Source organism: Pelodiscus sinensis, chromosome 2, assembly GCF_049634645.1.
Source record: "Pelodiscus sinensis isolate JC-2024 chromosome 2, ASM4963464v1, whole genome shotgun sequence".
In the NCBI taxonomy this organism is placed as follows: Eukaryota; Metazoa; Chordata; order Testudines; family Trionychidae; genus Pelodiscus; species Pelodiscus sinensis.
Window position 1 is genome coordinate 164,959,533 of NC_134712.1, and position 23,638 is coordinate 164,983,170.

The 23,638-nt window shown below is 44.2% G+C and overlaps 1 protein-coding gene across 3 annotated transcripts in view; it reads right to left on the minus strand.

The window, feature by feature from the left end:
• HECW1 (HECT, C2 and WW domain containing E3 ubiquitin protein ligase 1) overlaps positions 1-23,638 on the minus strand; it is a 346,449-nt gene that overhangs the window by 232,425 nt on the left and 90,386 nt on the right. For 2 of the 3 annotated variants that reach the window (XM_075921722.1, XM_006124096.4), the window contains one exon: positions 1,283-1,607. In XM_075921722.1, coding sequence (XP_075777837.1) covers positions 1,283-1,571 — 289 coding nt within the window. In that variant the 5' untranslated portion in view covers positions 1,572-1,607. Of the gene's footprint in view, positions 1-1,282; positions 1,608-23,214; positions 23,273-23,638 lie in introns of all 3 variants that reach the window. The other variant, XM_014574083.3, reaches the window with a different exon arrangement.

Sequence of the window (23,638 nt, forward strand, 5' to 3'; positions counted from 1 at the left end):
TATTTAAAGCATATGAATTTAAGTCTATATTAGGCAAACACGTTGGGGTGGCTGACACATACTAGATATTGCCTCAATGCACATGGATGAACTAGGTGATCTCACAAGTTTATTTCCAGCACTACACGCCTATGATCCTGTGAGGTATCCCATTTAAACCAATAAGACAACTCATGTGCTTAACTTTGACCATATGCTTATGTGCATCTGTGGATCAAATCTGAATGTTCAGCACACTGGAGGATGAAGCCTGCAATGCATCTGCTCTGAATCCTGTCAAATGATTTTTAAAATTTCTATCTTTTTAAATTAAATATTTACAAATCTTCATCTTGTACTAAAGAAAAGAAGTTAGGTGCTACTATTTTTTATTATTCACATATAGTATTCGTTAGTTATATAGAGAGATTCTGCTCAATGCTTTTCAAAGAGCTAAGCTCCCTTTCTGCAAAACCTTATGGCCGTGTCTACACTGGCGTGATCTTGTGCCAAAGCAGCCGCTCTTGTGCAAAACCTTGCTGCCTGTCTACACTGGCCGTGTGTTCTTGCGCAAGTAAGCTGATGTTCTACTGTATAAAATCAGGGCTTCTTGCGCAAGAACTATGATGCTCCCACTCAGGAATAAGCCCTCTTGAGCAAGTATTCTTGCACAAGAGGCCAGTGTAGCAACATGAATTTCTTGTGCAAGAAAGCCCTATGGTTAAAATAGCCATCAGAGCTTTCTTGCGCTTTCTTGGCATGGATGCTCTTGCGCAAAAGCACATCTCTTGCGCAAAAGCACATACAAGTGTAGACGCTGTCTTCTGGAAGAGTTTTTGGACAAGAACTCTTCCGCAAAAGAGTTCTTGCGCAAGAAGCTGCCAGTGTAGACGTAACTTATATGTTTGTGTTATCCTTAATGATGTGAGAGTCTCACTGCTATAAAGACTACACAGGTGACTAAGGACTTGCAGTGGTAGATGCTTGGCATCCTAGGCTTTGTATAACCCTGGGGACATTTCCCCAAAATTTCCAACTGCTTTAAAATCAAACCAAATTTGAAACTTTGGGAAACTCCATAATGTAGTCAGAGCTCTAAAGATCCTAGCCAATGCTTACTCCAGCAATAGAAGCTCAGGGATGTATGAAAATTTACGATAAAGAGGCCTTTGAATAACTGTGTATATAAACTTGTCCACATTAGACCAAAAAATTTCTGTTAGCCCCTCGCTTTACTGTTCACTAATACACTCAAAATTAAAAAATAAAAGTAATTAGAAACACAAAGGCAGATAGGACTTACCAATGAGATACATGCCGATCCAGTCCCCTGCATCCACTTCTTCCTTTATATCCCAATAGATAACTAGGTCTTGTGAATGTCCAATGGAGTAATATGAGCTGCTGACCATGAGAGTAGACCGGCTGTCTGAAGTGACCAGGTCAGTATCACTGGTGGATCGTGGAATGGTTACTGTCTCATGAGCATTGTTCCTGAGGTCCATGTTATTAAACTGGTCAGGGTTATAGCTGTATCTGAGAGGTTCTTTACACCGGCGCCGGTTCTGTGAATTCCTAGATGGAGACGCCATGGCAGCCAGGCCTAGGAACCTGTTTTGGTACAGATTCTGTGGAGGGGTAGAAAGAAAAGAATATTATTTAGAATACACTTTGTTGAATTTTATGTGTCAGCTTAGAAGGGGGAAAGAGCACTGGAGTGAGAAAACAATGAATGAACACATACATGACTGTGAAATAAAAGATTCAGCATTTTTTTCTACAGTAGATACATAGTGTGTACCAAAATTATTATTGATTAATCATTACTATTAAGACAGCTGTATATGCAAGATATACATGAGGTTCCCCCATGCCAACAGGCACTGCTGCTATACAGATTTTGTGAAGAAACAGATGGTGGCTTGTTTCTCTACATACCCACACATACGTTACAGGGCCCTGGGATGCAGCTAAGGCTACTAGAAATCCACTTTCTTCTAAAGTAATAGAAATTCCCTCCTCTTTCAGACACCATCAGCTTAATTCGTCGCTGAGGTAATTTCCAGAGAAATTTACATAGGGATACATTTGAGCTCATGCTCTCCATAAAGAACAACTTCTACCACTGTTAAGACACTGGCCAGCATTCAAAAAGAAATTTTCTTCCCAGATTGCGATCTGAAGTACTCCTACTACAAAAAGGAATGATCCCTTCTTCCATAATGAATATCTATTCATAGCAGAAGTAAACTGAGTTACTTCTCTCCAGTTAGCCTCGCTCGACTGAGAGCATCCATACGGTGAAATAACACTTGAGTTGCAGCACGCACCATGGTGCTGCACTCACTCATGGTGGTAATGCTTCATGGGGCACAGCCTATGGTTCCTAGCAGTGCTATAACCATAGCTAGTCTATGAATATTTTTCCTGGTATCTGTGGGATAATGTGTTTGTCTTTCCTGGGTGCACAGGAGAATTATGGGAAGGCCCTGGAAGACTACCAGCACTCCAGTGGCTCTAGCTTGTGCCCATACTGCAAAATAATTGTGTTAGCAACTGGCAAATTATTCTCTTGATTTTAGCCTATACCTCATCTCGAGCCAGCCAACCTGACTGAAAAGTACCACTGCACTGAAGCTAAGTGTTTTATGGGGAGGACTGCACTCAGGACAAGGGCAACACTTGCATTATAACTCAGATTAACTCTTCAGTGAAGACAAGACCACTGTGAGACACTGCTTAACTTTCAGACACCTTTTGATGTTCCTCTTCACCCCCTCTTCCCAGAAAGAAAGCAGCTCTTCCATTCGTCACCCAGGCCCTTAAATAGTCTTCTCCTTATTCACCCATCTCGAGACATACTGTCCAGCTCACCTGATACAAGACCAGAGATTTCTCTGCAATTTCTTCTGCCTTTTCACGTGATCAGAAAACAAATCCATTTGAATGAAATGATTTACGTTTAAGAGGAAAACATATTTTCTGTGCAGAAGGGCAATATTTTCATTTTGAACTTGATTCACAGCATTATACCACAGGTACAATATGGTTTAAATAAAATATCTTAAATTTTTACTAACAAGACAGACTACCTTCTTTGCATACTTGGAAAAACAGCAAGATAATTAATTATCATTAGGGCACGTAGGAGCCCTAGTAATGGACCAAGATTTCATTGTGCTTCGTGTTGTACAGATAGAGAACAAAAAGGCAATTCCTGCTTCAAAGAGTTTAGTTTTCTTGTTTATATAGCACCCAAAGTATGATAAGCCCTTTACATACCCTGCCTCCAAAAATGCAACATATAATGACCTGATCCTGCAAACACTTATTATAAAATATAGAGTTTAACAGCAGAAGCAAGCGCATTGGGGACTACTCACAGGAGTGGACACCACTCCTGATAGTAAGCGTTTGTAGGACTGTGCTTTAAATTTACAACACAGAAGGCAAAGTACAGGATTACAAAAGCAGGAACAGAGGGAGGAAGAAAGTAACTGTAGACAAGTGGGAAGGAGGTGGGATGAGGAATACAGAGAACAGTTAAAGCATTCTCAGATGGCCCCACATGCTACACATCATGTTAAGTTTCTTGGATTTTCTTTAAACCATTGTGTTTATTTATTTATGTTAATAGAAACGAGTGTTCACTTGTTAGTGTAAAAACAGCCCTTGCTGTGAGAATAATAGCATCATTCAAAACAAGGCCAAAAAGGACTTAATCTAATTTTATTGTAACTGTGTAATAAGCAAATGCATCATTTCTCTGTTAAAAAAAAACAAAATAAAACTATAGGTCTCCCATGCAGTAACAATATTTTTAACCTATTGAGTAGTTCCTGGAAGGCCGATAATATTTACTAGGATTCAGTCAATAAAACTAAACCCGATAAAGGTTTCTGTCACATAGTGTAGGATCCATATGCTATAACTAAGGCACAATCAGACAATCTCCAGTTTTATTGCACTATTTGTGCTGTGATGGCGAGATACCAACACCAAGATTGTCAAGCTCATTACAAGGCATAGCCAAAAGAATTATGTTTCCCCAAATATGATGATGATTTGGAATTTGTATTTGTTCCTCATCAGGACAAAACAGAGACTTTTCTAAAATGTCCAGGAGTTAGAGCAACTCTGCTAGGATATTTATTATTTATCCAGAGGGAACAGATACAACAAGAGTTATTTAGAAAGTACTCCAGAACATCTAGCCAGGCAGTCAGGGCATTCTCCTATGATGCTGGAAACCCAAGTTGAATTAGGAATAGCAGAGACTTTAGACTCGATCTTCCACATTCCAGCTAAGGACCCTCACTACCAGACTATTAGGTGTTCACCAGTGTTCTAATCACTAGACAGTTCTGAGGGCTCTTTCACCAGAAATTCCATCCTGGATCTGAAGGAAGTTTAGCCGAAACTGATATTTCCATGAAAAGTTTCATTTCTGGTAATTGGGAATTTTCCAACAACAAACACATTGGATAAAAATTCCCCAATCAGCTCTACTCATTCCTTCAGATAAATATGCATCATTAGCATAAGTTAGCTAACTCATAATACATTAATCAACAGCTATGTGATTTCAAAGGCTATTTTACTGACAAATTCCTCTAAGGAATAGTGGCTCTGCAGATACTTATTATATCTGAATTTTAATGGCTATATGGTTTGCATTCTTACTCATGGTGTTCTTTCAAATGTAATACTAATAATGCTTAATAAATGGGTAAAAAATGTCATCCTCAGTGTGATTTTAACTATCAGTTCTAGGGACAATTATAAATTCACCTGTTTAAAAGAAAACAAGCAGTTCAAGTAACTGTGCAACTATTTTCATCGGGATCTATGTTACTAGAACTGCAGCTTACACCTCCCTAAACCAGGACTCTCTCATCCAGAAACATCCATAGTCCATCAGAACTGTGGATGATGCTGAACAAGAGAGCCGCAAGGCAGGATGGCCAGCAGCTGAGAGTCCCGCAAAAGGTGAGGCAGGTGGTAGAGGGGGTAGGTGCTCAGCAGACCAGTGGCAGTAGCAGGGCCATGGTAGCAGGGCAGCCTGTGCAAGCCGGCCCAACAGCAGGATTGTGCTGTGGCAGCCCACCAGTGGGGACAGAGATGCAGCAGCCTGGCTGGTAGTAAGGCCGGGCCACAGCAACCCCGCAGGAGAAGCCCATCTGGGGCCACGGCAAGTTGACAACTCAATCAGGGCTGTGGCAGGTTGACAGTGGGACTGGTGCCACAGCAGTGGGGCCAGTGCTGTGTGCTAGCATTCTAGCAGTGGGGCTAGAGCTATGGCAGCGGGGCTGAGGCAACAGGACCGAAGGAGCCGGCAGCGGGGAGGGGCAGCAGGCGGAGGGGGCGAGAGGCAGGGGACCTTCCCTGTCCAGCAAATTCCCTTATCCGGGACTGCTCAGCTCCTGAGGGTGCTGGATCAGTGAGGTTCAACCTGTAGCTGTTGTTACAGATGAAAAATAGTTCTGAGATTTAATAAAGAATCACTTTTCAGCATGATGTAGGTAACTGTTAAGGTTTCATTTACCTTGGTGTCATACGGGGTCAAGTGGAACTCCTGCAACTGAAGACACTTATAAGAAGACTGAAAACATCTCAGAAAGATATAACAATTTGCAGAAGACATCAAATGAGATGGAATCTCTTAACATAATGCAGAATTTGGTCCATATGTACATATGTCAGAATTATTATATATGTGCAACAAAGCAAATTAGTGTTACTGGGACCTTTATTTTTCCATTTGCAAGACCTTTGTGCATTTAAAAATAGTTTCATTGTACATTAATGTATCCTACTGCATTTAGCTTCGCTGATGGGAATCACTGTACAAGTTAGAAACAAAATGAAAGGGTTGGCCTTGTGGTCATTTGGCAGGGTTCTGTGCTGATGAGTGGAATTGATTCTTGACACAGGCATATTATTCCTCAGGCAGCGAAGACTAGGAATGCTACTGGGGTGTGTGTGCTCTCAGTAGCTGCAAAGAAAATCAATGGCTCATGCCACTCATCAGCCACCTCTCCTGCCAACCATGAGCAAGGACTCTCAACCAACCCGCCCGGGCCACAATAACTGGAAAGTGGACCAAATGGTTAGGAGACAAATCCTTGCCATTCAGCAAGGCAGTGAGAAACTCCTGACCAAACAAAAAACATATAATCCAGATATTTTTCTTTATAGCACATGCTGAAATGTACATATATTACACTTCCAAATAAAAGAATTTAAAAATTTAATTTTGTTCTTCTGAAACTACTGATGGTACAACATTTCAAATGGCTCTATGTAAAGATGACATTTTGTAGTTTCTTAGATCACTGCATGGTCTTACATTGTAGACTATTTAATCACCAGAGTCTAATAATCTTACATTCGGTACCTTTGCACTCATACACACAGCTATGCAATCATAAGTGCTCCAAATGAAACACTTAGGAAAGCATCTGCAGCAGAGCACAGCTAATATGAAAGATTAATTTGCTAATATTCCTCAGATTAGTAGGACAAGACCTATATCCTTTCACCAATTAGGCAACATAATAAATGAATGTAATTAGCTGCTATCACACAAGGACGGGAAAACAATGCAAATACTTTCATTAAAAGATGTATTCTAGTACATGATTAAAAGGTATTTAAACAGTCTGGCTAAAATAGAAATTCTGGGAGGGATAACAGTGCAGAAATAATAGAAGTGTCTTTGTAGTATACTTTTAACCGTATAAAGTTTCTCTGCATTCTTTCAAAAGTACAGAGAGAAATACTATTGACACTTGTTTGAAGAAACTGTGTAAGAGCAACCGCCGCTTACGAGCAATATTTCCCCAGGGAACACTTTCCCTACTATAAATTGTTAACATTATCCATAACAGAAACAGCTGTTTTAAAGCAACATAGCAAAAGGGATCCAATATTTTGCTACTAAAGAATGTCTACTGTACTTAGACTAGAATTTGCTTAAGGGACACTAAAAACTAATCTGAGGCCCCAAAATCCACTTTTAGTTATATTCCCATGGAATGACAAACTTTCCATTGACTTTGAAGAACTGGGTGATAGTTCTAAACTATAAGACTATGGAAGTGCTCTATTCCCAAAATGTCTGGTGAGAGCTGGAATTCTCAACAATTTTCCTGCAAAAATGAGGAAATTCCCTATAATCTTCACTGCAAACTTCCCCCATTTCCCACTATTATATACTATTTAACTCTCTCTCATTACGGGTATGTCTACACTACAGCGCTAATTCGAACTAACTTAGTTTGAATTCGTTAATTCGAACTAAGCTAATTCGAACTAACGCATCTAGAACTAAAAACTAGTTCGAATTAGCGTTTTGCTAATTCGAACTAGCGCGTCCACATTAAGTGGACCCTGAACCGGGGTTAAGGATGGCTGGAAGCAGTGCCGGCAGGGCATCAGAGGAGGACTTAGAGCGTGGAGCTGCTGTCTCAGGCTAGCCGAGGGCTGTGCTTAAATGGTCCCGACCCCCACCCCGGACAGACAGTTCTCAGGGGTGCCCCCCTTGCAAAGCAGTCCTGGCTTGGATTGCCCTGAGTGCCCACACTGGGCACATCACAGCACTCGGCCATCAGCCCGGCTGCACTTGCCGCAGGCTGCCATCTGGGGAGAGGGGGCAATTGGGGGGCTGCAGGAGAGCTTCCACCCCCAGAAGCCCGCAGAGCCAGCCCAGTCCTCCCCATCGGGGGCTCGTGCCCCATTCCTCCGTCACCTCCTTCCACTTACCCTTCCCTAGCCCCTCTTCTTGATGTACAAAATAAAGATAATGTGTCTTCCAAAATGGAATCTGTCTTTATTGAACAAAACTGGGGGAGACTGGGAAATGGAGGTGAGAGAGGGGAAGAGAGAGGCTGGGAGAGGGGGGGGCGCATCTAAAATGATCAGGGGTTGGGAACAGGTCCCATATGAAGAGAGGCTAAAGAGACTGGGACTTTTCAACTTAGAAAAGAGGAGACGGAGGGGGGGACAGGATAGAGGTCTCTAAAAGCAGGAGTTGGGTGGAGAGGGTGCATACAGAAAAGTTCTTCATTAGTTCCCATAAAGAAGGACTAGAGGACACCAAAGGAAAGGAATGGGTAGCGGGCTTCAAACTAGTAACAGAAAGTTGTTCTTCACAAAGCAAAGAGTCAACCTGTGGAACTCCTTGCTGCAGGAGGCTGTGAAGGCTACAACTAGAACAGAGTTTAAAGAGAAGTGAGATCAATTAATGGAGGTTGGGTCCATGGAGTGCTATTAGCCAGGGGGTAGGAGTGGTGTCCCTGCCCAAGGTTTGTAGAAGGCTGGAGAGGGATGGCACGAGACAAATGGCTTGGTCACTGTCTTCAGTCCATCCCCTCCAGGGTCCCTAGGGTTGGCCGCTGTCGGCAGACAGGCTACTGGGCTAGATGGACCTTTGGTCTGACCCAGGACGGCCATTGTAAGCTCAGGGCTCGGAGTCGGGGGTCTCAGTGGACCCCCTTGATTCTCTTGCACACCTGCTCCTGGGTGGCCAGGCTGGCAGCTATCCTGCCCAAGCCGGCCACTTTCCTGTGCCTAGTGCGGAGATCGTGGACGAGGTCCACGATGTCCGCACTAGTCCAGGCGGGTGCCCGCCTCTTGCAGTCCCGGGCAAGCTCCCGGGAGCCGCCAGCCTGGTCCCGGGAAGAGGGGGGGACTTGGGAGGCATCGGGTGGGTGGCTCGATCCGTGCCAGGTGCAGGGTCTGCTGGCTGGGTGCTGGCAGGTTTGCACCTGGCACGGGCACCGTAGCCAGCCTGTGCCCCTTTAAGGGGTCCGGGGCCGGGAGGGGGGCAGACGAGTTTCCCTGGTGTTGGCCAGAGTGGCCACCAGGGAAACCTGGGGAGGGCTAGCCTCCCACTAGTTCGACTTAAGGGGCTACACACCCCTTAATTCGAACTAGCTAGGTAATGAGGATTACCTAGTTCGAACTAAGCGCTCCGTTAGTTCGAATTAAATTCGAACTAACGGAGCGCTAGTGTAGCGCCTATGAAAGTTAGTTCGAACTAACTTTGTAGTGTAGACATACCCTATGAGAGCATTCCATTATTAGAACACTTCAAATTCACCTCTTCCCCACACAAATTTTGGGTTATTTCATTTTTCATGATAGCAGATCAGGCGTGGAGAACCTTTTTCGGGTCGGGGTCCACTGACCCACAGAAAAATCTGTCAGGGGCAGCACACAAGTAAGAAGCGAAGCAAAAACTAAAACAAACCCTCATTGACATGGCTCCCAACTGAGAAGCAGAAATACACTCCCCACATTCCCTTTGCACAGCAGAGACTATGGGGGCCGGTGCTAGTAGACTTTGAGTGCTCCAGCCTTCAAATTTAAACAAAACCTACATTTCTAATGTAACCAAAGCAAAATTTTAAATAAAAAACCAAACACATTGAGGCCTTTAAATAAAAACAAGAGAAAAAGGTCACATAACTCTTTTCCTCTTTGGAAGTGACCATTTAAAATAACTACAGTGAAGTATTGCCTAAGGACACAGTCAAAAAGTCACAGAGATTGTGAAGCTAAAGGTCAAATATGTTATTTCACAATCTTTTCTTTTCCAGACAGCGTATTTTCAAACAGCTCTGACTAAAAGGTGGGGGGTAGGGGGTAGAAGGTCCTCTTGGGTGGTTTCTTTGATCTGTTGTTTGAAATAAAGACGCATCAATCTTAGTCTGAGAATTCTCTGAAAAACATGTGCATACTGGATCAGTCATTCAAAGCCTGATGTGTCTGATCAGCATACTGCCTTTCCCATCGGAGCCAGTTTTTCAGGAAACACTGCCTTTCTATGGACTCACGTTCTCCTGAAGGAGTGGTTACAGCAGGGTGCAGATGTTCTTTTCTTCTAGAGGTTGAAGAGGGAGAGCCCTTTAGTTTTGTTGACTTTTATTGAGATAATTTTATTTTTATTACTTGTACTCTGGTAATGTCTAGAAGCCCTAACCATTGGTATTAGCATCATGCCTCGAATCTCCAGATATAGATCATTACCTCATTGTGCTAGGCACTGTGCAAATGCAGAACAAAAAGTCCATTCTGCCCCCAAAAATTTGTAATCTAAGAAGTCAAGGGACAATAAATGGATACAGATATACTGGGGAATACAAGGAAATATAGCCTGTATTGGTCGGCATAGTTGGGAAGTGGTGTCAGCATACCAGCAGGCTGACCATGATCAAGTATTTTATAGAAATTTTGGCAAAATGAGTTTTGAGAGAGGTTTTAAAAGCAAATAATGAGGTAGCCCCATGACAGATTTTCTGCTATGTCCTGGACAAACCTTACTGAATTAAGTTAAACCTTATGAAATTAAGTATAAGACTCTCAGGAGTTCATTGTATTAGAAATGCTAATGTTTATGTGCTATTGTAGGATTGTATATAATGTTTCTAGGAGATGTGACTAATGTAAATCCTGGCAAGTGTTATGAGCTTGGTAGGACTCTTTGAGACAATGAGATAGACAAAAAAAAATTAAGCAAAATTCCTAGGAAATATTTGGTAGGTGGGGAAAGCGAAGTTACTCACCTTCGGTGCAGTAACTGTCATTCTTTGAGGTGGAGTCCCTGCAGGTGCTCCACTCTGGGTGCTGGGCTTGCCCTGGCACTGCAGACGGAAGCTTGTGATAAGCAGGGTTCGGCCGGACCACGCATGTGCCGTGGGCTCACGGCTTTCGCACTCTTTTCTGTCTCGCGCAGTCCAGCCCCCCGCCAGTTCCTCGAGACCGCCTCAGACTCTGTAAGACACAAGAGGAGAGAGAGAGGACTCTGAAGCGGGGAGGAGGGCGGGTAGTGGAGCACCCACGGGGAAACCACCTTGAAGAACAACAGTTACTGCACCAAAGGTGAGTAACTTCGCTTTCTTCTTCGGGGATGTCCCTGCGGGTGCTCCACTATGGGTGACTGTGTAGCAGTAGTCAGGATGGAAGGAGGGCATGGGAGTCCCTATTTATCCTCTGTGGAGAGCACCACAGTTGGCACTGCTCCATCTGAGGAAGTACCCAGAGAAATAGAGTAGTGTTTGGCAAAGGTCTCGTGTGATGACCAGGTCGCTGTCCTGCAAATATCCTTAAGGGATACTCCTTTATGGAACGCTGTCGATGTCACCATGGCCCTGGTGGAGTGGGCACGTGGTTGGGCTGGGAGCAGTAAGCGTTTTGCTGCGTAAGATTGTGTTATGCATAAGGTTACGAGATTAGAAATCCTCTGGGAAGATAGGTGCTGACCCTTCGACCTCTGCGCCAGGGAGACAAATAAGTGGTCCATACGTCTGAAGGGTTTAGTGCAGTCTATGTAGAATGCTAAGGCCCGCTGGGTGTCCAGGGAGTGCAGGGTCGCTTCTCGCGGTGAGGCATGGGGCTTCAGGAAAAAGGTTGGTAGGATCACTGGTTCATTGACATGGAAATGGGAAATGATTTGGGGTATAAATTTTGGGTGTAGTCTCAACACTACCCCATCTTTTCGGAAAATCGTATATGGTGGCGTGGCCATCAAGGCGGAAAGCTCACCCACCCTGCATGCCAATGTTATGGTGAGCAAGAAGACAGTTTTCAAAGTGAGGAGATGCAAGGATACAGTCGCCAGAGGCTCGAACGGTGCCCTCATTAGGGCATCGAGGACTACATCCAGGCTCCACACCGGTGGGACTGGGTCGTGTGGTGGGGCCATGTTGGTGAGGCCCTTAAGAAATCCCTTAGTAGTAGGATGGGCAAAGACAGAGACGCCATCTATTGGTGATGTGAATGCTGAGATTGCTGCCAGGTGTACCCTGATGGAGGCTAATGCGAGTCCTGTGTCTTTTAGGTGCAGCGCATAGTCCAGTACGGAGGATATCGACGGACGTGTTGGATCATGGTGGTTCGTGGTACACCAGGAGGAGAATCTGCACGACTTATGAAGGTAAGTTTTCTTCGTGGTTTGTCGTCTACTGTGTATCAGGATGTGTTGGACTGAGGAAGAGCAGAAGGATTCAAATGGAGTCAGCCAGTTAGGAACCATGCTGTCAGGTTCAGGGTGTACATCTGGGGGTGTTGCAGGCGTCCTCGGTCCTGGATCAGGAGATTCGGGGGGACGTATCAGCGCCTGTGCGGACAGATGGTGGAGGAAAGGGAACCAGTGCTGGCGGGGCCAATCTGGTGCTATGAGGATTAGCATTGCCCCGTCTGCCTTCAGCTTCTGGAGGACCTTGGGGATTGGCGGTTTGGGGGGGAAGGCATAGAGGAGGGGTCTGCGCCAAGTCATAAGAAAGGCATCCCTCCAGGGATGCAGGGCCGAGACCTGCCCTGGTGCAGTACTTGTGGCATTTTGCGTTGGTGGGAATTTCAAAGAGGTCCACTTGGGGAGTTCCCCAACGTTGGAAGATCTTGTGTAGGACGCCATCGTGCATTTCTCATTCGTGTTTTACGTCGAAGTGCCTGCTCAGGAAGTCTGCGGTCACGTTTGTGGTGCCAGGTAAGTAGGATGCCATAGGTGTTATTCCGTGGCGAATACACCAGTTCCAAAAGCGGATAGCTTCCATGCATAAGGAGTGGGAGCGAGCACTGCCCTGGAGATTCACGTAATACATGGCCGTGATGTTGTCCGTGAGTATCCTCACCGTGGTGTTTCAAATGTGGATGAGGAAGGCTTTGCATGCATTGAAAATGGCACGTAGTTCTAACAGATTTATGTGTAGATGTGTTTCTGGTGGGGACCATTGCCCCTGGGCTGAGAGGGAGCCCATGTGAGCCCCCCAGCCTAGTAGGGAGGCATCTGTCGTGATTTGGTGGAGTGGTTCTTGTTGATGGAAAGATACACCTGATAGCAGATTCCTGCAGCTGATCCACCATAGGAGTGATTGGATAACTCCAGGTGGGGGCGTCAACAGTCTGTGGAGGTTGTGTCTGGTGTGGTTGTATACGAGTGTCAGCCAGTACTGGAGGGCGTGAAGATGTAGTCTGGCGTGTTTGACCACGTATGTTGCATGTCATAGGCATGTTATAAGTAAAATGGTGGGGCTGACAGTGATGGTATGAATGAGGTCCTGGAAGACTTGAAACCTCTGTAAGGGAAGGAATGCTCTGCCGGCAAGTGAGTCCAGACGGGCCCCAATAAACTCGATGTTCTGTGTGGGGTGCAAAACGGACTTTTGCTCGTTGAGAAGAAGTCTGAGCGATTGGAAGGCTTGCCTGGTAAGTTGAAACACCTGGGAAACCTTGCGTGTAGAAGGACCCTTGAGTAGGCAATCATCCAAGTAAGGGAAGATGAGTACCCCTTGACACCGGAGAAAGGCCATGACTACCGATAGGACCTTTGAAAACACCCTCGGGGCTGACGATAGCCCAAAGGGAAGGACTTTGTATTGGAAGTGGTCCTTTGTTACGACAAAGCGTAAGACCCTCCTGTGGGCTGGATGGATAGGGACATGGAAATAGGCATCCTGGAGGTCGAGGGCAGCAAACCAGTCTTGTGGATCTAATGTAGGGATTATGGCAGCTAAGGTTGTCATTTTGAATCTATGTATCCTGAGGTATTTGTTCAGACGGCAGAGATTGAGGCTGGGACACCAACCTCTTGACCTCTTCTGGGTGAGGAAGTAATGTGAGTAGAAGCCCCTGTTCCTGAACTCGTTTGGGACTGGTCCGGAGGAGGACCTCGTGAGAGGGGTCCCTCAAAAAAGGGACGGGGTGGGAGGGGTGGTCGGTGGAATGGCTGTGAAGGGAATAGGGTAGCCGGTTCGAACAATTTCGAGGACCCATCTGTCTGAAGTGATTTTGGCCCACTGATGTAAAAAGGGCCTCAATGGGTGGTGAAATAGCTGGGTTGGACGATTCGTGGTGATGCCTATGACTGTCTGCTCGCCCCCGACCAAGGCCTCAAACCTGTTGCTTGTTGTTGCAAGGCATGTTCGTCCTGCTGTTTGGGTTTCGGCCTCCCTGTGGCCTCTGTTGTGAGCATTGATTATCAAAGGGCCTCTGTTGCTGATGTTGTTGCTGCCATTGTTGTCTAATGTAGGAATAGTCATATCCATGTTGGTATGGTGAATAGTGGCATCTCCTGAAGGGGAGGGAGGGTGTACATCCCCAGAGTTCGCAAGGTTGTTTGGGAGTCCATGGAGGAGTGTAGGATTGTATCTGTGTTGTCTGCAAAGAGCTTGTCCTTGTCAAAGGGTAAGTCCTTGACTCTGGCCTGTAGCTCCTTTGGAACTCCCACCGCTTGAAGGTAGGAGGCTCTGTGCATATTGATGGCGGTGGCGGTAGAGTGAGCGTCAGCGTCAGTGACATCCATGGCCATTTGGAGGGACGTTCTCGCTGACGTGTAGCCCTGTTGGCTTACCGATCTCAGGATAGATTTCTTTGAGTCCGGGAGATGATCCAAGAGTGGGATGAGACGCGAAAAGTTATCAAAAGTATCGTTAGATAGATGGTGTAGACCTTCCTGCCTAGAAGGTCCAATCTCTTTATGTCCTTGTCTGAGCTCTGTTGTTTGAGGTGTGGGGCTCTAGCCCTCTGTTGGGCTGCATTGACTACTAAGGAGTTAGGTTGTGGATGGACAAAGAGAAATTCCATGCCCTTTGGTGGCATGAAATATTTCTTGTCAGACTGTTTGTTGGTTGGAAGAGCCAACGCTGGAGCATGCCATATCTCATCTGCAATTTCTAGGATGCCCTCATCGAGCAGGATGGCCAGACGCGACCTATGCTGCGGCTGGAGGTTTCTGAAAAGCTTGTGTTTTCTTCCACTATTTGATCTGAGGAAGTGGGTCTGGCCCACGAAAGCTCATCACCTAATAAACCATCTTGTTAGTGTTTAAAGTGCTACATAGTCCTGTTTTTTGTTTCGTCTGTAATAGTGTCGGTGACGAGAAGGTGCAGCAGCCAGGAATGGAGAAGGCAGTCTGGAGGAGGCATGGGGAGACCCATGCCAGTGAGTGGACTGACGTGGAGATCGCAGCACAGGCAGAGGAGAGGATGGTGTCGGGGAGAGGAGGTGGGAGCGAGAGCAGCTCTGGCGCGGAGACGTGAAAAGAGCAGGGCTCCAAGGTCCTTGTCTGGTGGCGTGTGCTGAAGTGCCAGCCGGAGCTGCATTGCTTGGTGCTGGCAGCTCAGAGGCATCAGCAATTGGTGCCATGCCAGTAGTGGAGCGGACAGGTGCTGTGTAGTCCGGCACAGCGCGGTGAGTTGGAGGCGGTGTGGGTGCCGGTGACGTGCTGCTCGGCTCCGAGGGAGGTCTGGGAACCGGCTCAGCGCTCTGCGCTGGAGGCAAAGGAAGCGGCTGAGCCGGTGCTGCCTGGGGAGCCGGCATGTGGGAAGCCTCCCGTAACTGCTTCAGCTTCGGAGCCGCTGAGGCAGGGGGACATGGCTTTACATTGCCAGACGTACCAGGTGTGTCTGCCTGATTCTCCCTGCCATTTAAGGCAGCTGGCAGGGATCTTTCTGGCGAGAGCCTGGATTTCTTTTGAAGCCCCGTAGTTGGGGAGGAAGACTGGTGCTTGTGTGGCTGTTGAGCAGAGTGAGTTTCCTGCGGCTGCAGGGCTTTATCAAAGAGGAGCATTCGCAGGCGCCTCTCTCTATCCTTTCTAGCCCTGGACGTAAGTCTAGTACAATGGTTACACTTCTGGGGGATGTGAGATTTCCCCAGACAACAGATACAGTCTAAGTGGCCATAGGAGGCTGGCATTGCCTCCCGGCAAGAGATGCATTTTTTGAAGCCGGTAGCAGACATATTACCAGCTGTCTGAGGTAGGTGGGTTGTTTTTTTTTTTGTAACTTTGCCTCAGAATTAGTGGTAAGACTGTGATAATGTCTCTGTTCTGTTGTCTTTATCTCTTCCCCCCCCCCCTTTTTTTTTTAAGAGGAACAACTATATACAAAGGAGTGGACGGGAGAACAGCTGAGAGGCGGGAGGTAAGAACAGTATGCGGTTTCTGTTCCTACTCCCAATTAGTTCTTTCTTTTTCTTCTTCTTTTTCTTTTTTAAATAAGGAGAAAACAAAGGAAAGAGGAAAAAAAGGATGTATGTAGCAGGGGGAACTAGAAAGTATCTAGTTCAGTGAGTGAAGTAAGGAGCGTGGTTCCAAGCATCTGTAGCCTGAGGCAGTGAAGAGGAACTGGTGGGGGGCCAGACTGTGCGAGACAGAAAAGAGCCCACGGCACATGCGCAGTCCAGCCGAACACTGCTTATCACAAGCTTCTGTCTGCGGCGCCGGGGCAAGCACAGCACCCATAGTGGAGCACTCGCGGGGACATCCCCAAAGAAGAACACAGCTTATCATCTTTGGATCCATCCTTCTGAAGCTGTGCTTGGAGGCAAAATCTCATTGTTGTTAAATGAAGACCAAACCAGATATCCAAACTGGGAAAAAAAGTGACTCACATTTTTATAGATGTGCTTATTCTGAGCTGACAACTGTTATGAACTTGTAACTATAGACAAGCCCAGAAGAGCCCTAATTGGAGTCAAGAATTGTAGGCTCTTTTATTATTTTAATATGTTCTTTCTCTAATGCTTTTATCTTAAGAGTAAATGTGTTTGCTTAGAAAGGTACCAGTGGGGTACCTTATTGCTGTGGTAATTACCCTGTTCATAGCCTTTGAAGAGAAAGCACAGTGTAGAGAGAGACATGTGGCTCCATACAAGAGAAGTGACAGCTGAGGAACCCGAAGTCTAGGACTGGGTGCCCGTGCTGGACCATGGAGGAAGAATACAGGTTCAGTTGCCCAGAATGGGGATAGCACCAGTCCTGTAAATGATGCCATGAAAAAAAATCACAGTGCCCATATGATGTCCCATTGACTTCAGCAGGTCTGCATGTGAATGGGCTCCTAAATCTTTAGAGTAAATTACAGGAACATATACCACAAAAAAAATTGTATTATAAATTCACCTAAAACATATGACAAAACACATTATAAACTGAATAAATAAATACACAGTAGTAAGCTACTGTCTGACTTCTCAGGCAAATAGTGCAAAGTTATAACAAGCTAGATGACATTGCTGCAGCTAGCCAAGGTGAAAAAAAACCCAACAATCTGAGGCCAAGTGTAATGTGTAATAAAATAAACCTATCACTCTATACACAGTATGCACTATGTAGCATTCTGTCCAAATATAGATACAGTGCCATCCACAAATATAAAGCAGAAATCATGAGAAAAGCTGTGAACTAGTCTTGTGGAACCTGCAAGTCTCCTATAAAAATAACTAGAGGGAACATGAGTTCAAGCAAAATTCTACCAATTTAGAATGTTTTCCAAAAGTATCAGCCAATTATTTCTCTGCTCTCAGGTAACAGAAACTCCAAGGCTCTTTTGGAATTTTCCTGATGCAGAACAGTAAATCTGGCTCCTTACGAAACTTGAGAGTTCCAAGTTACAACATCTGTGTAGCAATCAATATATTCTAACTTCCATTCATGACTACCTCTTTGCCAAACAACAAAGCCCAAGTGATTGCACTGTGCACACAACCATTAGAATCCTGAGTTAAAAATAGACATGCATAATATAGCATGAAGATTATGGGTATAGTTAATTATTTATACTGCTCCAGGCTCAAGAAATAAACCCTGCACAGAAATTAAAAAGTTAAATTATTAATATTAAATAAAACCCTTCAGAGAGAAAGGTGAATTTTTAGAAATCCAGGGATTGTGTGGGTGCACCCAAGAGGAGGAGAATTTATCTATGTTGTATCCCCCCCGTCCTAGGCTATGTCTAGACTGCAGGCTTCTTTCGAAAGATCGCGTCTAGACTGCAGGCGGATCTTTCGAAAGAGAAATCCGCTTTTTCGAAAGAGAGCACCCAGCGAGTCTGGATGCTCTCTTTCGAAGATGGCCTCTTTACATCGTAGAACGCCTTCTTTCGAAAGAGGAACTTTCGAAAGAAGGCGTTCTTCCTCGTGAAACGAGGTTTACCGCCATCGAAAGAAAAGCCGCGTTCTTTCAAAATAATTTCGAAAGAACGCGGCTTGAGTCTGGACGCAGGGGAAGTTTTTTCGGGAAAAGGCTACTTTTCCCGAAAAAACCCCTGAGTCTGGACACGGCCCTAGATACACTTATGCCAAATGTCATTGCTTCTGTTAAGTCATGCCCATTGCCCACATCATAGGCTCCTTGCATTCCTCCATTCCACCCCAAAACTCCTCTGTGTGCCACCCTCCCATTCCCCTCTATTTCAACAACTTCCTGCAACCTGTCCCTCTTGCCTCATGCTGGGGACTTTGTGTACCATCCCTACTCCCTTTCCCCCAATGCCAAGAACTCTGTGTGCCACCTGTACTCCCCTCCCGCCTACCCATGGATCTGTATGCCCCCATAACAGGTTTCTGCTCCCTCCCCACCATATCAAGGACTCTGTCTCCCCCTCCAAAGTATCTTTCTTCCTCCTGCATTGGAAGTGATGGGTAGATGGTTGGTGCCCTCTCTCTCTTTTTTCTCTCCTTCTCCCATCATGGAACATGCTTTAGGGAGGCATAACAAAAGGAAGGAGGATCTTTTTCCTCTCTGCATGGTTCCCTGAGCTCACTGAACAGCCACCCCATAGTTTTAGACAGAGCAAGGAAGATTTTTTTTTAAGTGCTAAGAATTTTCAGTCATTTCCAAGGGTGCTGTGGGCCCCCCTCATTCTCCCATCCCCATCATACAATGGGGCTTTGTGTAGTCCCATTTGCTCCACCATTATTATTTCTTTTATCTCAGTCTGTGATAAAAGGCTATGCCTATACTACCCCCCTGAGCCACATAAGTTACACTGAGGGTATGTCTATACTGCAGAGTTTTTCCAGAAAAACAGCTTTCTTCCTTTATACAAGGAAGAAACCTTTTTCCAAAAAAGGTTTTTCAGAAATGTGTGTGGACACAGACAAGAGTGTTTTTTCAAAAGAAGAGGCCCCCAGGAAAAAGCACTGGTGCCCTGGTGGCCACTCCGTCCACAGTAATCACAACTGAAACGCGAGATAGCGTCCAATCGATGTGGATAGTATCTTTTGAAAAAGCAGATCACTTTTTTGTTGAGCTTTTGCTGTCTAGATGCTCTCTTTTGAAAAAGGCTTTTTGGGACGAGTTCTTCCGGAAAAGCTTCTACTGACAGAAGCCTGCAGTCTAGACGTAGCCTGACATAAGTGCTTGTGTGCTCCGTGCTATATTGGTGGAAGAGATTCTCTCACTCTTGGAGTTTTTTTTTTTTATGCTGACGGGGGAGCTCTCACCTATTAGCACAGAGAGTCTTCCCCAGATGTGCTTCAGCAATGCAGCTGTATCGATACAAATGTGCCACTGCCATGTTTTTCATATAGACATACCCTTAATTGTTTAGGGCTCATCTGCACTTACTATAGTGCAGCAGCACAGCTACACTCCCCCTGCCAGTTCTCAGGGTCATCATAGTCTGCATCCTCTGGCAGGGTAAAGAAGGTCTCTTCAGAGGAGGGCCTGGCAGGCTGGGACAATCCTCAGCCTCTGCAAGGTCCTCAGGGCCCTCCTGGCTTGGGAGCTCAGGACAAGCCTCTGCTTCCTCCAGCAGCTGGGGCCTTACTGAGCTCCTACGCTGGGCTTTTATCTTACCTGCCCCACCCCTTGGCTTCCAGGGGTTTAAAGGGACAGGACCTAGCTTGGCCCACCCAGGCTCGGAGAGGGGTTCTTCCCCCTCAGGGTGAGTGACCAGCCACCCCTGCTCTCTACAAACCAGAATGAGAAGAGTAGCCGGAGTTGATGTGAGAGCAGCCCCCATCAACCTTACCACATAGAAGACACCACAGTAAGTCAGTCTGCTTCAGCTACAAAGTTGCATAGGTTAGTATAGCTCAGCACCTGCTGCATCTCTATTTATACAGATTTAATTATACATTGTTCTGGTTTTTCAAGAGATATCTTTCCACTGACTGACAGGGGCCACCATTACTGAAAATGATTATTCCAGGGACTGACAGAAAGAGTAGTCAGTATCAGCATGAATTACTTTTAATTTTTCAGGGTAAACTTGCTCTAACTTGTTGCAAGTTTATAGGGGATTTGAAGAACAGGTCCTCCCTCCATTGCGAAAAATATGGTGAGAGGTGTTGCAGTTCAAATTGTGCTAAATATTTTATTTCACTTACCAACATTTAAAAATATTGGTGAAATTTCTAAAAAAATAGCAGGGCTTTGGATCTGTGGCACTGACATCTATCAAGGTTTGAATATCGTTGGCTTCATAAGTTGAGGCCCAAAGGAAATTCAAAAGAAGCATCTCTGAAGGAAAGGAGGCATTCTATACTTATATAAAGTTCTTTGCAGCTGCAGGCCATATAGGAAGCTGCTGTAAGCTGTAGTGCCTCATATTTAATATTTTAGCAAACTGGATCTCCTCTAATAGAATATAGCAAACCTTTCTAAGATGTGACCCTGGCTATAATTACCTGTATTTTTGCCATTTCCAGGTTGAGTAATTGTAATAAGCTGTAAAAAGGGCTATCTTTGAAGATCACTCAGAAACCACAGCTAAAATCGATTGTGGCTCACCCATCTTTTAAATGTGGCAAGCTGATAGATCATGCAACATCTGGGTTCTGCACAAACATCCAATTCCCTTCTTGCACAATTTAAGCTTTTTTTTTTGGTCAAGTATAAATTTTTAAATGATCTATGACTACTGTGCCTCAAAGACTACTTCTACCACTCTGCTCCCATATATCAGTTATGAGTTATCAGAATGCTTTAGCTATCTAATGCTAACTCAGCTGGGGACAGGTGGCATAATTCTTGGTGTTGAAACCTGAGCTCTACGAGTCACTCCTTATGCCTCTCAGAGTGTATCTAGACTACATGGCTCCGTCGACGGAGCCATGTAGAGGAGTTTACTAGACATAGCAAAATGAAGCGGTGATTTAAATAAGGGCGTTTCACGAGGCATAAGGGATCTGACGACAAAGGGATCTGGGGTCAGTTGATCCCCATCTAGACTATGCGCTGTGCCGACAATCAGCTGATTGGCACAGTGGGCAGCCATTTTGATGTAAATGAACTGGCAATTATTTAAATCACTGCTTCATTTTGCTATGTCTAGTAAACTCATCTACATGGCTCCGTGGACGGAGACATGTAGTCTAGACAAACCCTCAGAGCCTAAGTTTGTAAAGATCTTAGGATATGTCTACACTGCATTCCTCTTTCGAGAGAGGAATGCAAACACAGCTGAGCGAAATTGCAAATGAAGCGCAGATTTGAATTTCCCATGCTTCACTTGCATAATCGCGTCCGAGCGCTATTTCAAAATAACCAATTTTGAAAAAAGAAACGCTGTCTAGACGTGGTTATTTCAAAAGAAAACCCTTCTTTCAAAATTACCCTTACTCCTTATAAAATGAGGTTTAAGGGTAATTTTGAAAGAAGGGTTTTCTTTTGAATAACTGCATCTAGACAGCATTTCTTTTTTTGAAATAGCTCCCAGACGCGATTATGCAAATTAAGTGAAATTGAAGGGAAATTCAAATCCATGCTTCATTTGCAATTTCACTCAGCCGCATTTGCATTCCTCTCTCGAAAGAGGAATGCAGTGCAGACATATCCTTAGGAGGCAGTGAAAAATGCAGTTGTGCAATCTAGTTCTCTGTTTTCAGAGTCACTTTCTGGGAAAAGTTTCAGGGTCACTTTCTTCTGCTCAGGTGAAGTTTATTGTTTTAAAATTCTTATAAATGTACCCAAATATTAAACAACAATCATACATTACTCTTGTTTCTTTTAGTAATGAAAGAATCTCTTTCATGTGATTCTTTCCATTTGAAAACAAAAAGTCAATTTCAGCTCCTAAAACTAATTGTATCTTCCTGCTTTGTCTGTATTACAAACAATGAAGGAGCTTATAGTCAGTAGTAGCTTCCAGAAAACATATAATTACAATTCATGTTCTCAATAGTACTACATAACACCTACTCTTTTACATATATTTCCTGGTTTGTGGCCTATTTCATGTATCTGCAAGTACTTGAGTGCACTGGAAGTGTGCTGCTGAATACATCCAGTGGTACACTTATTTGCTGCACTACTTAACATTCCTGAAACATGCAGTGCCAGAAGGTTTCAGTTTTGGTGGGCAGAGTTTTCATAAACTAGAATCTTCAAGAACTGCTTGTTACAGAATATAATATTGTTCTTTCCATCACTGAGCAATGACTTTTGTGTTGTGTGCACATTATACAGTGCATACATCTACATTAATTTTAAAATACAAGAAGAAATCCCATTATTATATTTACATCTAAAGGGAATTCAAATCACGAGTACTGTACAATATTTACATAAAGATATCAGTCATTAAATGGCTGCTTATATTGTCTCAGCAATTATAGCAGTGTCTAATTTGCACAGAGAACAAGTAACAAATATCCCCTAGCAAGATAATTAATTAATGTCTAAGGCCTTTATTGACTACCATATATTGAAAAAGCCAAAGTATAGGGAACAGGTACCCATGAAACTGGAAGAAAATGTCTTGGTTAATATAAGGTAATATTTTGTATTTTCTAGGAATTCAGATTATTCTGTGAATTCAGCAGCAAAGAAAAATTTAAAGGTAACACATTGCAGAAGACTGTGCTTATTTCATTGCTGGAAATAATACTAGCAAAGCATTCACACACATTCTGGCTCTGTTTAGGAATGTACAACACTTAAGGAAATCCAAGCTCTTCAAAAAGGTATATAATACAACAACAGCATGTTACTGCATGCTCAGCATCTCATAGATTCAGCGGCTAGTGCCAGTCATGTACTTTTGCATTTGACACCCTGTATATACTGTGATGACGGATACATGTGTTTTAATGAATTTTAATCCCTTTCAGGTTAAAATGTGCAAATTTCGGGAAAAATGCCCCATCGCTGTGGGTGGTTGATGCATTCTATGTTTTGTCTAAGAATGAATGTGAGCAACTGCTATGTTACAGTTGGCTGCTGCTCCCAGGACTTCCTTGTGATCATCTTGTATTGGTTATCATGGCATGATTGAATAAAATAAATATACCTGTGCAGTGCTTGTTATAAAAGAACATTATATTAAATGAAGCTTTGCTAGGATTAGCTGTAAAAAGGATCTCAAATTACCTAAGCTACATCTGTTTGATCTTTGTACCTGGGGCAGCTGCAACTAGCTCTCAGCTATGGTGCATTCCATTATGAATGGCAGTGAATTTATAATGGAATGGTATGGATGGTTTTTATAATCAGAAAAACACACTGACCTTAACACTACACAGGTGGAGCAGCATAATGACCCGGCAATTGTAAGCGCATCAATTCCTGGGGAAAAGTTCAATGAGATTAACTCAGCATGTATCCCAAAACCAACATAAGTGACAAAATACATTGTGTTTTCTACCAAAATATATCTTTCCTATGCCAAAATTTTATTTATTATTTACATTTTTAGTACTGAGTAATTCTTAAATATGTTAACTGCGTACATTCTTTTCTATCAAGAGATGTCAAAATACAGCAGATGTGGATGCTACAGCAATGAATTATGCGTTTAAAATTATTTTAATTAAGTATAATGAACTTTTCAGACAGTTGAAAATTAAGCATCAGATTTCATCTAGACTTGAAAGGAAATTAAACAAAAACATCTTGCTAAGATATGATAAACACCAACTAGTACTTGCTCTT